General features: G+C 35.3%; 1 protein-coding gene across 1 annotated transcript in view; it reads left to right on the top strand.

Moving 5' to 3' along the window:
* Positions 1-18321, top strand: part of LOC149543604 (nucleic acid-binding protein) — a 124115-nt gene that overhangs the window by 31822 nt on the left and 73972 nt on the right. Inside the window, exons 3-4 of the mRNA XM_089798387.1 lie at positions 10050-10099; positions 10316-10357. Of these exons, the coding sequence (XP_089654513.1) occupies positions 10050-10099; positions 10316-10357 (92 nt within the window). The remainder of the gene's footprint in view (positions 1-10049; positions 10100-10315; positions 10358-18321) is intronic.

Here is an 18321-nt window from a genome sequence, read left to right as displayed (position 1 = left end):
CCTGCAATAATAACTAGCTAGACCTATGAAATTACGAATTTTTGACACGGTAGTGGGTGTGGGCCAATCTACGATTGCTTGAATCTTCGCAGGGTCTACAAAGATACCCTCACTTGATATGATGTGCCCTAAGTATTGTATCTCTGATTGAAAGAAATCACACTTCACCAAGTTGGCATAAAGTTGATTATCTCTTAAGCACTGCAAAACCAAATGCAGATGTACCTCATGCTCCTTCTGGGATCTACAATATATCAATATATCATCTAGGAACACGAGTACAAATCTATCAAGATAGGAACGAAACACTCCATTCATCAAACACATGAAAACTGATGGAGCGTTCGTTAGACCAAAAGGAATTATTGTGAACTTGTAGTGCCCATAACGAGTTCAGAAGGCGTTCTTATTAATATCAGCATCTTGAATGTGAAGCTGATGGTATCCTAACTTAAGATCAATTTTGGAGAACACTGTAGCTCGCTTAATTTGATATAAATCATCGATCCTTGGTAAAGGATACTTGTTCTTTATTGTCACCTTGTTCAACTATCTGTAAACAATACATAGGCGCAATGAACCATCCTTCTTCACAAAGAGCACTGGAACTCCCCATGGTGATACACTCGGTTAGATACCACCCTTGGCCAAAAGGTCTTCAAGCTATAGGTGCAACTCATTCAATTCTTGAGTGGTCATATGATAAGGAGCTCTAGAAATAGGCTTTGCTCCTAGAATGAGGTCAATGCTGAAATCAATATCTCTCTTTGGGGGCATGCCCAAAATCTCACTAGGAAAGACATCCGCATATTCTTGTAGAATAAGGTGGTCTATAGTCTTTCCTACAGGGTCTTCTTCTTCCAGCTCACTTACTATAATAGCAAATACCTAACATCTCTTATGAAAGCTCCACTTTAATTGCATAGCGGAGATCATCGATACAGATATAGGTCTCTGTATCCCCACAATCTCCACATCCTTCCCTTGATCATCCTGACACATAATGGTCTTCTTGCTACAGTCCATACTAGCTCTATGAGAGCTAAGCCAATCCATACGTAAGACCACATCATAGGAGCCAAGAGGAATTACCCGAAGATCAACTGATGTCACAAACCCTCCTAAGCTTAGTTCACACTTCTGAACTACGAAATTTGTGGAAACCCTAGCGCTTGAGGCTAGTACCACTTGCTAGCCAAATCTTGCTTAACTGCTTCCAGCTTACACTTAGCAACTAATGATGGTGAAATTAAAGAGTCTGTGGCACCTGAATCAAACAATACAGAGAGAGGTGTACCTCGGATAGCTCCTGTAGTCTCAACCACGGTCCCTTGATGGTCTGCCTGATGGTGGTCCTCCATCGCAAATATCATGTTAGCTCTACCTACATCTTCAACGATGGGCTCAAATACTGCTGGCCTAGAACCTGAATACTGAGATGCATGCTGTGGACAGTGGGCTGCAATGTATCCAAATTGCCCACAAGAATAACATCCCCTCCCTACTGGAGGTGCACTCAACCTCTGGTGGCTATCCCTACTAGCAAAAGACTGTTTGTTCTGCGCAGGCTGAGTGTTTTGATATCGCCTATTGCGCTGTGCGTTGCAATAGTTCTTAGAGTTAGAACCACCGCCACCACTCTGTGCTTGAGGATATGATCCCTTCTGTTGCTGTTGGTTTTGATTCCCCTTAGGAAAAAGAGGTTTCCTGTTCCCACCTGAGTTGTGGTTACCCTTAGATCCTGATATTGTAGGTGCTCCTCAAAACCCACATGTCCTAGGTTGACATTTGACTCTACCAGTATGGCTCGATGTACCGCATCTTTGAGGGTTTTAGGCTCAAATACCTTAACACCCCAAACTAGATGATTGTTCAAGCCTCTGATGAAATGGCGTGCCAATTGTGCTAGGTTATCACTAATTTGCACATAGGGCATGAGCTCATAGAACTTGCGCTCATACTCTGCTATGGTCATCGTGAACTGTCTCAGGTTGTGGAATTCATTTGCTCTATGCTGGTTCCATTCCTTTGGTAGGAATCGCTCACGGAAGTTTTCCAGGAATAACTCCCATGTGACATTGTTCATGTTTATACCCAGTTTCTTCGCTTTGACATTAGTGTCAAAGTCCTGAATAGCAAAAACCTTGTCAAGAGCAATAAGCCATTGCTCGGCTACATAACTTGAACCCATCCCATTAAAGGGCTTGACCTTGGACCTCTGAAGGTCCTTCATCTGAGCAGCTACAATCGATCTCTGTCGGTCCCTCCAAGGGCTCCTAGACCTAGGTCTATGCTCATGCCCTGCCTGATGAGCTCCATCCTGACCATTAAGAGGAGGTAGGCAATCCATGATGGTTTTCATCATTTGCCCAAGTCAACCTCCTCTGAGTTAGCCTACTGCTCTCTGTGGTTCTCTTCTTGATGGTCACTGACATTATCTCCCCTATCCTCTTCCTGATTAGGGCCTTCATGGACAGACTCATGTATACTGATGTTTCTGCCTCTACCACGGCCTAGGCTACAACCTCTAACAAAAGATCTCATCCTAGATACCATCCTACAATAATATCCAAGATACAAGATGCTATAACCATAAAACATACTACTGTAAAGCATAGATAAAAGACACATGTTTTGAAAATAGTATAAGTTCAATTTTCAATTTTGCCTATTTTTAGGTTTAAGTATATTTCAATTTTGAAGTTTGAGTGTTCAAATTTGAGAATATACAACTTAATAGTTTAAGTTTTGTTTCAGTTCAACTAGTTCAAGTTTCAGTTTGAAATAGATATACATAACAGTTTAATTTCGTTTTAGTTCAACTAGTTAACAACTAGTGTCGTTCCAATATGCCTAGAGCTCCCAATGTAGAACTCGGGCTCTGATACCAAATGTAATGCCCCGCCAAGGGATCCAAAAAAATTATTCTAAAGTTTTACTAAGTTTGCCAAATATTTTTTTATTATAAAAGAATAACATATACAACAATCACAAAGTGGCGGAAGCAATAACATCCAATCATACATAAGCAAACATAACTGATTACATTCCTTAAGTATCTCAAGACGTCGAGTCACATTTAAATTTAAATAATACAAAGTCAAAAAAATAACACATCCGTATGAAAGTACAACTACAAGTCTATTCCACTTAAATAATATACAATTTTTCCGAATGCCACTTGGCAATAAAATTTGGAATGCACAATCATTCATTGTACATTTTTATAAATGTAGATTCTTGGCAATAAAATATATTCTTGTATTTTTTTATAAATTTTAAACCTTTATTAAATGATATTCATTATTAATCAAACTTAATTAAACTAAATTAAATTAAATTAATTAATAATTATAAAATAAATAACTATATTAATATTCATTAATTATTTATTAAATTATTAAATATTAATAAAAATGATTAATAATTAATAATTTAAGTTAAATACAATTTAAATTTAATAAACTTGAATAAAAACAATTTTAGAAATAAAATTTGAAATGCATGAAATATTGCGTTTAGGGCCCGCCGGCCTTTAAAAGCCGTGTCGTTGCCCTGATGGTTGCTGCTGCAGAGGCCTGTGGCCACAGCAGTACCCATCGAGCAGCAACAGTTATGCCGCTATAGTTAGGAAAAAGGGGGGAGGTGGGGTAAAACCCTCCTCTCCTCCTTTGTTATTTATTTATTTTTTAATAATTTTTTTAAATATAAAATCGTTTTATAATTAATAAAACAATCCCCCTCCCAATTCCAATTTGCTTAATATATATTTTTTTACAGAAGTTTTATCAATACTTTGATAGGAAAAATACGACGAACCAATCAAATTTTCAATTTTCAATTTCCATTTCTTTCAAAACCCTTCCTGAATTAATTTGCGACTTTGAATCTATAGAATGAGGGTTTTACTGATATTTTTAATCCTCACGTGTACAAAACAAATCCACATGTATACCAATAATTTTAATATAAAATATTGAAAGATTCGTTACTATGAAATTCGGATAAACAATTCATAGTGACGAAGAAGACAAAAATATTAAATTACATGATTAACTGGGTGAACAAAACACAAGGATCTACCCAAAGATTGTGAGAGAAATCTCTTCTTTCAAAACCTTATCTTTGAAAATTCCTTTCTCCAAAATTCCCGGTCCCTGGAAAATGGACCCTCAATTGCTGATAAGGAGTTCTCTCTTAAATTCGGGGCACTGATTGTGCGATCACTCGAGGGAACTCTTTGATCACAACTTTTTAATTCTTTATTAACTTTTTCAAAACTTCATGCATACTTTATGCAATTTTAAATATCTTTAATAAATTAATTTCTTTTTCACTCTTTAATTTATTTTTGAAGCGTTAATTGATAAAATATTTATTAAGTAATAATAATATTTAGCATTTATTTAAAAATGATCTCTTAAATATATTATTATTAAATTAAATAAATATTATTACGCTCTCAAACTAGACTATAATTTTCTCTTTAAAATTTTATTCTTTTTATATAATTAATTAAATATAATTAAATATTGAAAATATCAAAATAATTTTTCATTAAATTAAATCATTAATTTAATCTTTTAATTTGACTTAATTAATAGAAAAATCATCAAAGACCTATAAGACGAAACACGAAAACCCATCATAAAATACCACATACAAGATCAAACTCTAGGGTTATATTGAATTTACGTCATACGACACATTCAAAAGGGTAATCATCTCAAATATGTTTACCGTACTGGTAAAGAAATCAACGCATACAGACAATGGAACAGAATAGCAGAATTATATTCGCATACATTATGCTTCATAAGATTAGTAATAGAAGATAGATGATGATTTACAATGATCTTGGACGGGATATAAATACTATCCGTCGAACCTTCCCGGAGGAGTTCGTCAGCCACAAACATTATGTCCGCTACAAAATACAAAACACTGACGACAATCATCCGTCGGTTACAGAAACACCGCCGGGACCATCCAGTCGGCTGACAAGATACTTGTCCTAATTTTTTGGGACAATTGGTTTAAAGGTTTAGGATTTGGACTCAAGAATTTATCTCCCCTCTCTTACCATTGAGATATTGCGATAGGGTATGCTCATCTTGGCAATTCAGGGAAGTTGATACCTGGTAACTGCAATCTACATAAAATCCATGCATGTACAAACACATCTATTTTAAACTAAACAGGCAATGGCAGGAAGTGGTGCATTGTGTAGATTCTGACTAGTAGGTGACTACGACTCCTTTCCTTAACCACATCAGAAACATCATTCATAAGGAAAATATACACGCAAACCATACACATGCAGTATGGGGTAGATATCCATAAGAAAGCACGTATAATAATCCATCTAACTAATCATCATCAAATAACTGAAATCACTGTAATAATCATCATCAAGGTATAATCATACTTACATGAAGTAAATAGTACCAAGTAGTCTCATCATAAAATCAACCAAGTGTGAAACAATATCTGATAGTTTGAAAGATATTGCTACTAATCATCAAGCATAAATTGGCCTAAAAGAGTTCGGCAATAATAACAAAATGTAAACAAGGGGCAAGCACTACAGTAGCTTTCAGAGAGAATTTCTAGAAAGAAGATACTGGTAAATCAGCTATATCTTTTGACAGAGATGGAATTATGTTTAGCACGTTTAGAGGATTGTTAGAGAAATATTCAAGTTGCTATGTTCCAGATGGCGAAATTAGGTTTGCAGTTTGAGCCAACTTATGAAGTTTGTTCACCATGTTTGTAATGTAATGTGTATTGTAATATCTTAATGATGTCTTATATTATTCAGTGTAAATTGAGAAACCCTCAAGGCCGACTCAATACTTGTTTTGGGACTTGGTATAAAGGAATTGACATTTGTTTGTGGTAGTGAGTAAGTGGATCAGTGAGATCATATGTTGTCATAAGCATTGTGATGTTTGGTTATGCGAACTCGGATGCAAATTTGACTATGAGCAGAGGAGAGATTGATGTTGAGTATGTAATGTGAGCTTCAAAGGAATTGTATTGGCAAAATACTTGCTGTTGAGTCAGTTTAGAAATTGGATAAGATTTTTTTGAAGATTGTTTGGTGAAGACAATTTGAGGCTATTTGAACAGTGGGTTCAATTGTCCTTTCAACTCCTAACAGGATTGCCACAACTCCTAATAGAGTTGGAATCTTTTAACAAGGATTCAAATTCTTCTAACAGGGACTCATATGTAGTGATTGTATTTCATTGACTCTTAACAGAGTCCATACTTTTAGAAGAAACTTTTTTAATAGTTAATCATCTTGTGGGCATCATTTCCACCGGGGTTTTCTCTCTGATCAAAGGTTTCCCTAGTTAACATATCTGGTGTTATTGTGCATGGTTATCTTTCTATGGTTGTTGCATCTATTGTTTACATAATTCAGAATTAATAAAGATATTGAGAGTTGTTTTAAGTGCTTAACTTATTCCCCCGTCCCTTCGAGTTTTCTTGGTGAACTTTACTTTCAAACATTTTCACCTCAAGCTTGTCTCTCATAGAGAAGAATGCATTAAATAGATATCAATTTGTTGATTTTTTCATCCAAGATTGCTTATAATAAATTGTCAGACTCTCTCTAAATCTAATATCAATCTTTTGAGCTCCTCATCCAAAGTTACATTTGATGAAGTGTCAGACTCCCTCTGAATAAATATGGTCAAGGGCCTCAAAATTCAACTTAAACATATGCTCTATCTGCTCCCTCTTTTTGTCTAGTCATCTCTATATCTTTTAGACAATAGTTTCTATTTGCACCATTCCTGATTTGAATATTCACATGTAATTTGAAATAATTTCAATGCTCTTCTTATGTAGAATTTTTAAAGATCCACATAGATATACACGATTAAGTAATGTTGAACAGCAGAGATAAATTGCATCCAAACAGCCTTATGATTCTATGTTGAACAGCAGAGATAAGTTGCATCCAAACAGCCTTATGATTCTATATTCATGATCCCCGATTGCAAGTCGAGATCCAGTAGCTCTGTTGTTGTATCACAATTCCTTGACAATAGATGCTTAGCTATAATGTTCCCAAATTGGCTGCAATTGAAACTTCGATTTAATCTAAGAACCCTTTGCAATCATAATTGTCTCTTCCTCTTCGATATCTTTACTGACATTCCATTTCTCGTCTCATTTGGGATCCTTCTCAACTGTTGGAATTGTGCGTATGTTTGTTTGATTTCTCTTTTTACGTATCATTTAAACAAACCTTGCCATTGTTTGAGTTGTGCATGTCTTTGATCACTGTTTGTATATTTGTTAATTAATCTTTTCATGGTTTTCATCTTCATATATAAATATAAACATGTCGTAGTTTGTTCAAATACGATCACTGTATACGAATAGATTATCACTGAAGAAGTCATGTGAGCACTTTAATCAACTCATATATTTTATTGCCATTCACCTATGTTTATGACATAATCAATGTTCTTCTATATCAAACCATTTCAATTGAATTTGTTGCCATACATTGTTTGTTGAAGTCTTCGATTCATATTAAGGATGGACCAGCTGTTATGTCTTTGTTATGTCTTCTATATATGTTGCAGTCCCACATATATATGACTCTCTTCTTTAGATGACTGATTTTCAAGAGAAAAACTCCCAATGGCATTTATAGTTTCCCGTAGATATATCGATGCTTATTAAATTGCAATTTCTATAGATTCTGTGCTTTCTTGATAAATTGCAATAGTATCTATGTTCTTCCGAACTGCACTAATATTATTAATTGTAACCTCTGTAATTACTTTCAGTCTGCAATTGTTTTTAAATCTGCAATAATATTTAAAATACACCTGTCTTCTATATGCATTAGTGCAATAATATTTATAATACATCTTCCTTGTATATGCAATGGTCTGCAACTTTTTTCAATCAAACACCAAACTTGGTATGTTTTAAGTTTTTTATTACATATCTGTCTGCCTTCATCTTCTCCATTCCCCGTTCAGACAACCGTTATTACTCAGAATGAACTATCATTACCAGTGGAAATATTATTTGGTTCGCACCGGTAAAGATATCACTCTAGTATTTCGTTCATGTCCGTCCCAGCGCTGAAACCTCTGTATTGCTGATGTGATGTTCCATCACAAATCATAATGTATCATATTGATTCCTCCACAAGCAAGTCTGTGCATTCTACATTATCGTGTCTTTGATTTTCTTACTTTTGCAGCCTGGTTCTGATACCATATTTTGGTATAAAATCACTGCAAATGTAATAGCACTGCCTGTATTGTTTTTTATGTGTTTTTCAAATGCAGCTATCTCTCTTGCATTTATATTGAGTACGAGGCAAGGAGAGACATATCCCTTCATGGGACATGTCTATTCATTTTTATGTGGTTAATTTAATGACAATTGATTATGTAACTATATATCTATCTATATATATCTTTGAACTATTATTATATTAATTTCTCCTAATACAATTTTAGACATATATATATATCTTTGAATTATTAGTATATTAATTTCTCCTATTACAATTTTAGACATATATATCTATATATATTGTATCTCACATTATATATATATATATATCTTCAATAGTTTAATCTCATAGGATCTATCCGATTGAAGCTACAAAACATCAACAATCTCTATTTGCCTTATGTTTTTGTAATATATTTTCTTTGGTGGTGAGGGTTTGGAGTTGGATAATTTGGAGGACTAATTCCTCTTGTCTGAAGCACTTTAAGCCATTGCAATATATGGTGAAGTTTACCTGATTTTTGAGTTTGAATTGCTCAATCTAGTCTTAAGGTCGTGGTGCTGTTGTATACCAAGATTAGTTCTTCATTTGCGGCGAATTATTCTTCTGAATTGGGCATCTAAGTTCTCAGCCTTTCAGACTGTGGCTACTGGGACTGGAAGGTATTTTTGTGCTGCAAATTAGGTGTAAATTTCATCTGCTATATATTCCAAGCTGGGTGGCATACTGTACAGTGTTTGGCTTGTGGATTGGGTGTCAAATCCCCAATTGTGTTCACTGTATTCAACGCCACTGAAGGCGTCTCCATCTGCCTCTAATTCCCATGCCATTATCGTGAGGTTATACTGCATGTCGTGGGGCAATTTGACAGCCCATGATCTGTCTGAGAGAGGGAGTTGGAATCTGTTTTAAACAGTGTTCATTCTCTGCAAGCTGTGATTCATTTTGGAATTGAAATTGCACTTGATTATCACTCATATCTGCTGCAAATCAATAGCTACAGCAATCAGATACAGGTTCTTGATTTCAAACTGTAACTTTCTGAGAATTTGCCTCATTAAAATGCAGCATTATAATTGCAAGTAAATTGTTGATGGCTGGCATTATTTTAGTTGAGTTGTTTGGTTGTTTATTCAGTAATTCTTTACACACACACCAAGACACACACAAGCGCACGCGTGCACAAAACACACGCAACACACACACACGCGCGCACGCAACACACACGCAACACACATGCACACACGCACATGGACACACACGCACGCACACATGCACATGCACACACGCACACGCACACGCACACGCACACACACATGCACACACGCACACACACACAGGCGTGCACGCACCTGTAAACTGAAAAAAGATTTATGTGAAAAAAAAACAAAAAAAAAATATTAAATTTTTTTTTTTGGAATAACCAAACACATATTTTCCACTATTGCTAGTGTGAGCTAGCAGGGCTCTTACACGTTATATTTTTGCAAAGATATAGTTATGAATAGTGTTTATTTTTATTATTTATGTTGTCTGTTGATAGCTCCTTTTTAAGGTTGACACTGTGTTTAGTTTGTAGGCCTGCTTGCATCTTTTCTTTAACTAAAGAACATCTTTGGAAAAATATTCTTCATTATATTGTAGAGTGGCAGGTGGGCTGAATTTCAACTTATGTTGAAATTTAATGTATGTATACTTCGAAATAAAAATATAAATGGAATTTTAATGCAGAGAATTGCTGATCATTTGCCATATATTATTTGAATTATAGGTGAACTTGGAAACAGTACCAACGTGGGAAGAAAAACAAATGTTCAAGGAGTATGTCCATAAAACTTTTTGACAGTTTTGTTCTTTGTAATCCCTGTTACATTTTTCTTTAATATAATTCAGTCTATGATTTACAGAAATTTGAGATGTTGTTTATTCCATGTTGTGACAAAGACTTTTCCTTGGAGTTTTTCCTCGGATAATTATTCTCTCCATCATAACAATTATCATAAGATTATTGATAAAACTCTTTGGAACTTTCTTCAGGTACATGGAGGATTACAACACTGCTACTTTTCCATCAAAGAAGTAAGTTGTATGTTCTCTTTTAGATTCCAAATTTGATCTAATAATATTACTCTTCTATTTTTGTTCATTTAAAAGTTGAATATATTTCTTGCCCTCATACATGTTTAACATCTTATGTAATAAATTAATATTGAACCTTGGCGAATTGAGATTATCCTACTGAATGCATGCCTTTGTTTTTATAGCATTGTTCTGGGAACATACCAAAAAGCCTATTAAGTTCTATAGAAATATATTTGAGATTTGATCTAACAATGAAGCCGATTCTTATGCATGTTAGTTATTAATAATATGGGACAAGCTTGTATGTCTCTAGTTGAATTTTGTTAACAATTAGTGAGTTATTGAACCATGGCAAGGACTACGTTGATAAAAAATGATTTCTTGAATATTACGGTGAATGGTTCTGGTACTGTGACAATCTCACGTTGTTTGAGAAAATGAATGTAAAATACACAAATAACAATTAGGAACGTAAAGAGCTTGCCAGTTGTATAGCTTGGATTGAAAAAAGGAATCAGAGGAGATAGAAATAATTCACTTTTGGCTTCTACTAGAGAGGTATTTGGAGCATGTTTGTGACAAACTGAGGAGGACAGAGAGATTAACATATAAAAAATGCAAACAAACTCTATCAATGACTAGCTGAAGAAATTTAATTGGGCAATGCACATTTTTATTAATGTTGACCTAAAAACCATTTTAGTTGTAGAATGCATTTAATACAGAATCAGAATGAACAATTCAGTTCATCTCTAGGTAGAGTCCTTTGGAGGGATTGTTTATTGAAGTTGGGAAAAAACTTTGAAGAGGGGGGTCTATTATTTATAACTTCCACAAGACACAGCTTAGGATCATTATTACCAAAATATTTGAGATCTTATTTTGTCAGCCTTTTCTTGAATTGTAGTTTTAAGAACTTGGCAAAGATTGCTTGTGCGAAATGATGGTTGGGTATGGACATTTCAATTACTTTTTACTTTTGCATAAACTTTTCATCTGCAGCATAGTGTAGGTTTATAACTATGTACAATATGTAAACAACCGAAAGATCTGACTATATCTTTGCCAGCCTTAGAACTTTGTCTTACATCATATTTTCAGGACCAACTTTCTTAATATGGTCAAATTTGCAGCACATGTATCATTTGTTGCTGTTGCACCCATAAGGGTTAATTGCTTCCAAACAATACACTCGAGGGGCGCACTGCTGACTGTAATCAATCTGAGTAATGGCCTATTGGATACATCTGTTGTTGGCTGTCTGATCTCAAAAATGGATGTAACGGTGAGTACCCCATCATTTCATGAAGTTTCTCATACTTCACCAGAAAGTGTTTTCTAATGAGAATGGTTTTTATAGCTACCTAGTGCTTCATTTCTTAGTATTAACTTATCATCATAACAAGGAGTGCAGGTCTTGCTTGAAGAATTCTAGTAACTTCTCGTGGTGTCCTTGTACTTTTCTTGTCTCTATTTGAAATGTTTGGCCCTCACCAATATGCCTTATTGACTCCTTGTTTTAGCCTTTAATGAGCTTTATCAATAAATAATGGCAATTCTGGAATTGCGTCTTGCCATCCGTTGGTAAGCAAACCCTCACCTTCCTCTAATATGGGCTGTGTTAAAGTAATCAATAACTATATTTGTTAGGTGCTCTACATTTTCCAACTATTTCATCAGAAGTATGAGTAAGATCTGTTCTCACTCTTGATTATAAGATTCAGAGCTTCATTGGCATTATTTACACCTGAATCTGCACCATCTTTCTTTTTGGTTATAATTTCCCATTTGAAATGTTTGGCTGCTGGCACATTAGCAAGTGGCATTATTAATGCTTTCTGAAAAATCCGAATTGTGTTTCCCCATCCTTTAGTAAGAAAATTGCCATCCTACTTTTAATATTGTTTGGCTTGGGCCATATTAGAGTAAACAACATCAATTTGTTTATTATTTTTCATTTGCCAACTCTTTTATCAGAAGTATGAGTGAGTGCTTTATATTATTTACATCTGTATCTGGTCGACACTTATTTTTTCTTATACATTGCCATTTGAAATGTTTATCCCATCCCTGAGTGGGCATTATATACAACTTGCTTTAATATTTTAATGTACATTTTGAATAAACAGTAGTAGTTCTGAATTGTGTATCGCTGTACTTTAATGAGAAAACCTTGATTCTTCTTGATGCCCCACTCGATGCCCCCCCTCCTCCCGCCCGCCCCCCCTCTTCTTCCCCTCCTATAGGAGCTTAGGCCTAAAATGGGTGGTCTTCCCCCTAAAATGGCCTTTTATATGAAGAGTGTTTTGGATCTAAAGGACGAACCCATTATTCGTTCTTCCTACTTGTCCCACCATTGGTTGCATTCTCTATGGATTCTTCTTGGTTCTTTCAAAGTAAGTTTGCATCAGCTCTAGTAGGAGATTGACCACCATATTAACAAAGCAGACAAAAGATTTGTCAGCTTTGCAGCATCGGGGAGCTGGAGTTTGAGGGCCATTTCATCTTTTGCTGCCCTTTATATTACGAGTTCAAGGGAGGTTCTATAACCTCTTCTGGGATGTTTGATCACCCCCCAACTTCTTTAGATATACGAAACAAAGGTGCCTAGTGCTTTATCTCCTAGAAGCCACTAGGCTCAAGACACACACTCTAGAACTGACATCCTTTGACACTGCTACCTTGTCATCTCATTTCTTCCTTCATTGTAGGACCTCGCACAATGCATGACACCAAGTGTTAGCTTGGCCCCGCCTCTTGTTCCAGATGTCTGAAGCACAGGATGAGCTCCTATCAATAGAAACCTTTTTCATTGAGGATCACTCCATGGCAGCCCAAGGCTTCGACTGTTCCTATTGCTTATCCTTTTGTTATGAGGTTCATCACAATTGTTTAGAATCCTTGTCAGTACTCGGGAGGGGTTTTCTCTCTTGGACCCCTCACTTTGTTGTTGTATCGGTTGTTGTTGCTTCTTTCTTAGGGGGCCGGGGGGTGTCCTTGTTGTGGGTTGGTTTGTCTTGTTGTTCTTGGTAGTCCCTTTGATCCTTTTTGGTCTTTGGTTGGACATTAGTAAATTTATCTTATCTGCCAAGTACCCCTACGTCCGCCAATACGCAACCATGGTGCTGCTGGGATGGGTACTTGAATTTCTATTTAAATTTTGATCTTCAAATGTTTCCATTGGGCATGTACTATGTTACTATGTTGAATGTTTAGTGGTTCTAGTTTGTGTTGCAATTTTTTTATGTTCAAGTATTTCAATTTGGTATGTTATACTGAAACGTCATTTCATAATTAGCATTTCAAGTTCTATTTATATAGTATACAAGACCCCTCTCTAGCCCACTGCCTCTCTCTCTCTCTCTCTCTCTCTCATCCCTGTGTGCTACTGGCCCGATGTACCCCAGTGTTGGTGTTACACTGATTTTTTCCTAGTGCTTTGTTTTTTCTAACTCCTTTATCTGAAGTATGAGTGAGAGATGTGCTCTCATTCTTGAATATAAGTTGGAGTACTTTGTATTGTTTAGTTTTACACTTGATTCTGCAATACTCTTCATTTTGCTTATCACTCAAGTTATCAACATATTTCCACAATGGTGGGGGAATCATTTTCATTTTCAGGGATGAGCTTTACCTTTTTGGCAGCCTTTGGAGATTGAGAAAACCTTTCTCTGGGACAAAAGCATTTCTTTGCATTTTTTAGGGAGTCCTGGAAATATTCTGATTAGCATGGCAAGTATGGAAGTTACCCAAAAAATTTAAGTGTTCCTAAACAACTAATCAATCTCTGAATCTAAACTCATCACAGTCTAGGAGGAAAAAATAGACAGGTACAAATGCACAATCACTGTTGCAGAACTGCAAATTTAATATTGAGGGTGGAAATCATCATCATTTGCAGGGACATGATTTACCTTTTTGGTGGCCTTTGAAGATTGAGGTAACCTTTGTTTGGGGATAAAGTGTTTTTTCCAACTTTTTAGAATTCTTCGAATTGTTAAAACAGTCTGAACTCTCTGGCAAGATTTGAAATTACAAAAAAATGCAAAGTGCTCCTAAATAACTAATAACTTGCCACAGCTAGGCTCTTAACACAGTCTACAAGGAATAAATAAATTGATACAAATGCCCAATAACTGATGTAGAACTACAAATTCATATCGAGGGTGGAATATGTATCCCCAACTTCATTAAGTTTAGGAAGTGGTTTTACTATTAGAGTTTTGTTTTCTTTTAGTGTCTATATTACATTATGCTGAGCTAATGGTAAGATCCACACATATAATAATGACAGTAAAAATATATAGATAAGGTATTTCATAAGTGACAGTCATGGTCCAAGCCGCCCTAACATCCAATATACTCAGAAATAAAATAAACCCTACAATGATAATATTTCCATGCTATATTTACAAGAGATCCCAAAGACAGCACCATAGGCATAATCAACTCATATCCTTTCAATGATAACGAAGTGCTTTATAGGAATCTCTTCCCAATAACTAATTGGTAGAGTAATGCCAATAACTTCTACTCATCGCGTAATATAATTGATTACACAAGTAGTCAACATGATCCAATACGACTAACTTAAAGGATGTGTACCATATGTTGGCATCTCCATCCACCTAAATACATACAACAACATATCCCTGGTACATAAAATGCAATCAATTTTTGACATGTTTAATCTCCAAGAAGTTAAATAGTATGATACAAATATGACGCAGTGACCAATCATCCAGTCATCTATAGATCCTAGCAGTGCTTTTAGCTTGATGGTACCTAGATCCTATCTTTGATCCATATTTTTCTGCACCAATGTGATTCTATCATTTTTGATAGTAGGTGTAGTAGTTTGGTAACTGCAGGAGATATCTGTGTACCACTGGTTGCATCAACATTATATTTGAGATACTTACTGCTGCATTATCTAATCCTTTAATATGATGAGGCTGAGAAGAGTCTTTATTTATGAAAGATCTTTAGCCATGTCTTCTGAAGAGCATGAAGAATCTTAGTGTTGGCTAAAAAAGAAATTGTGGGTGGATATTGAAAAGTCAAGGCATTGAAAGGTCAAGACAACAAAGGGGTCTTCACTTTGTAGTGGCAAGATAATGAAGGGTCAAGGCAATATTTATACATTCTTCAGGAAGAGTTCCTATGTAATTAATAATTGTCATCTTGTGGTTCTGAATATTACTTTAGTTTGAGACTTGTGCTTTGGTAAATTGTATTTTAAATTCCTGATTTTTCAATTAAAGTGATTTTATTGTGTGGCTGGGTTGTCGCATGATAGATTTTCTGCGTCTCTTTGTTATAATGTTTTTCTGTATATCATCGTTTATGGTCCAAAACATTAACATGGTATCAGAGCGAAGTTGAATAACAAATACAAAAAAGTCATATCTCTAGTTGTTGGCTGGCACTAATCAGGTGGAGCATCATGCTATGGGAAGAGTAAATGGTGGATTTGAGTGATAAGTATAAGCACTCGTGAAGTATATAGATTTGCTTTTGATTTAGTGTTCTAATTCCCATCTTCTAATCTAAAGTATTAACTGTTAAACTAGTTGCATATGAGTCACTTATAGCCAATGTTTTCTTCTCTCAGTAATATGATTAAGCTGACAATGTTTTGTTGTATTCTATCGTAACCACCCTATGAAGATAAAACATTGGGGCCGACATGGAGAATATTATCAGTAATTGACATCGAATTTCCATTGCAGTTTATTCTCAATTGTTGGCAATGTCCATGTGATGCAAAGGAATACATTAATATTCTGCTTGCTTTCTTTTGTTGTTGATCTGCATCCCATATTGTGTTTTTAGAGGCACGTTCATTTTGGTTCTATGGTTCAACTTACCTCATAAATGTCATTCTTATTTGTGCCTTTTTGTTTATGTTGCGAGCGTCGATACCATTGTGTCCAATTTTATTGCGGAGGTCTTCATATTTGTTGCTTAAGATGTTTTGAATATGAAACAACATATTTCTGTGACCATCACTCATAAAGGATTGCATGTTCATTGTGATGGAAATAAAAATACGTCACTGTTGTTGCTGTGTCAATTCTCAGCTCCCGATGATGTGACCATTGGTTAAAATTGTCTATATTCACATGATGGCATTGAGGCACGTGGGTGATTGAACTCTCTTGATTGCGTGTTTGGATATCCTAATGTGGTTATTCATTAAAATGGACTGATTCAAGCAGTGTGGCTCTTCATTTTCTAGGTGGAATTTGAAATGGCAAGTGTATTGCTGTCAACCTTGGTAGAGCATCGAGTCTTGTTTCTGTATGTGCTGACATTTATGGGTGTTATGAGGAAAGTGGGATTTTATATATTATTTTCTGGTATCAAAGTGGGTTTAAACATCAGGATTAGAGTGACAATAGTAGTTATTAATGAAGGGTAGTTCTTGTTTTTGTTGAAAGTTTAGCTTCAGTCGAACAATAGTGAGCATCTGAATATGTTATCTCTGCCTTATATGTGTGTGTGTGTGTGTGTGTGTGTACATATGATAATATGCATGCATATGTATATATGTACAGATATGTATACATATAGTTTAGATCAAGCATATTAGTGTTGTTACCGATTCACATCGGGTTCTGTCATTTTGACTGCATTGGATTACTTCCACAATTATCTGTCATGTTCGATTAGGGATCGGGTCTTACTTGTATTTCCTTAATAAGTATTAAGATCATTATCAAACATATCTTTGGGCATGATTAAACCATTGTATGTTTATGGTTAACAAAACATTAGTTTATGACCACGTAGGGTCATGATCGTGGCCTTTGGCCAAGTAGAGTCATGCCCCTACAGGATCACAACTCTTCACAATTATATATATAATTGTTCGTAGAGTCATGCCCCTACAGGGTTACAACTCTTCACAACTATATATATAATTGTTCTCATTAGTGGACAAGGTAGAAAGAAAGACATAACATACTTGCAGTCCCAGGAGTAATAAAGAAACATTGTAGATTACAAAATACATTCCTGTCAGCATTCGACATTCCAGTCATAGCATATCAGAAACATATTTGAAGGTATCTACTTGTCACATTCAAGATACTCAAGTAAAAGTGTTAAATATTAATCATGATATTCATACTCGTCTGAGAAGTGTAGATTGCACCTTAATCTTCTCCCATTATATCCTAGAAAGGACATATATACACTAGACTTGGCATTAGAATGGGCGGCGATCCTTGGTAGAAATTATATCTTGTACTAACTATAACAATTTGTTATGTTAGTTAAGCATTGTATTATTTCCTTAAGGCGCTGATTTCTACAAGTGATGTTTGGGCCGACCTAGAGAGGGTCATGTCCCTTTAAGGGACATGCCCTTTGGTCTTGATATAAAGGGTAGGTTTTATTGTAGTTTGAGGAAACACAATAAACTTAAGTCTGCTCCCTCAAGCAATAATACCTATACGAATTTATTGCAGATATAAAACAATTTCAGATCAAATTTAAAGGTGATAACTCCTCCTACCTTTAGAACATTAAGAAGATCATCTTCAATAATAGAAAGGATATTATAGAAGTCTGAGTTTTAGAACATAATTTGCAGAAACTTTACATGGTAATAGAGCTTTGGTAGTCGAAGCTAGGCTTTGCAAATTAAGAAATCAGACCTTATATATACCTAGCATCATTCTCCTATTTTCAATGGCATACACAATCAGACTCGAGGACAGGTTTGATGGGAAAGAACACTTTGATGTCCAGAAATTCAAAATCATGATGATTCTTGAAGAAAATGATGTAAAACAATTTGTTGGATCAGCAGCCAGACAACCTACAGTTGAACCTTATAAATCCTTCTGGATTAAAGGAAATAGGAAAGCTATTTAGATCATATTAGATGGAGTGAAAAATGATATCGTACCTATGCTAACAAAACATCAAACAACATTTGCTATGATGAATGC

The sequence above is a fragment of the Cupressus sempervirens genome, chromosome 8 (assembly GCF_028749045.1).
Source record: "Cupressus sempervirens isolate cs-2001-9-10 chromosome 8, ASM2874904v1, whole genome shotgun sequence".
NCBI classification, from domain to species: Eukaryota; Viridiplantae; Streptophyta; class Pinopsida; order Cupressales; family Cupressaceae; genus Cupressus; species Cupressus sempervirens.
Note: the sequence above shows the minus strand (reverse complement) of the source record. Positions and strands in the feature narration are given on the sequence as shown.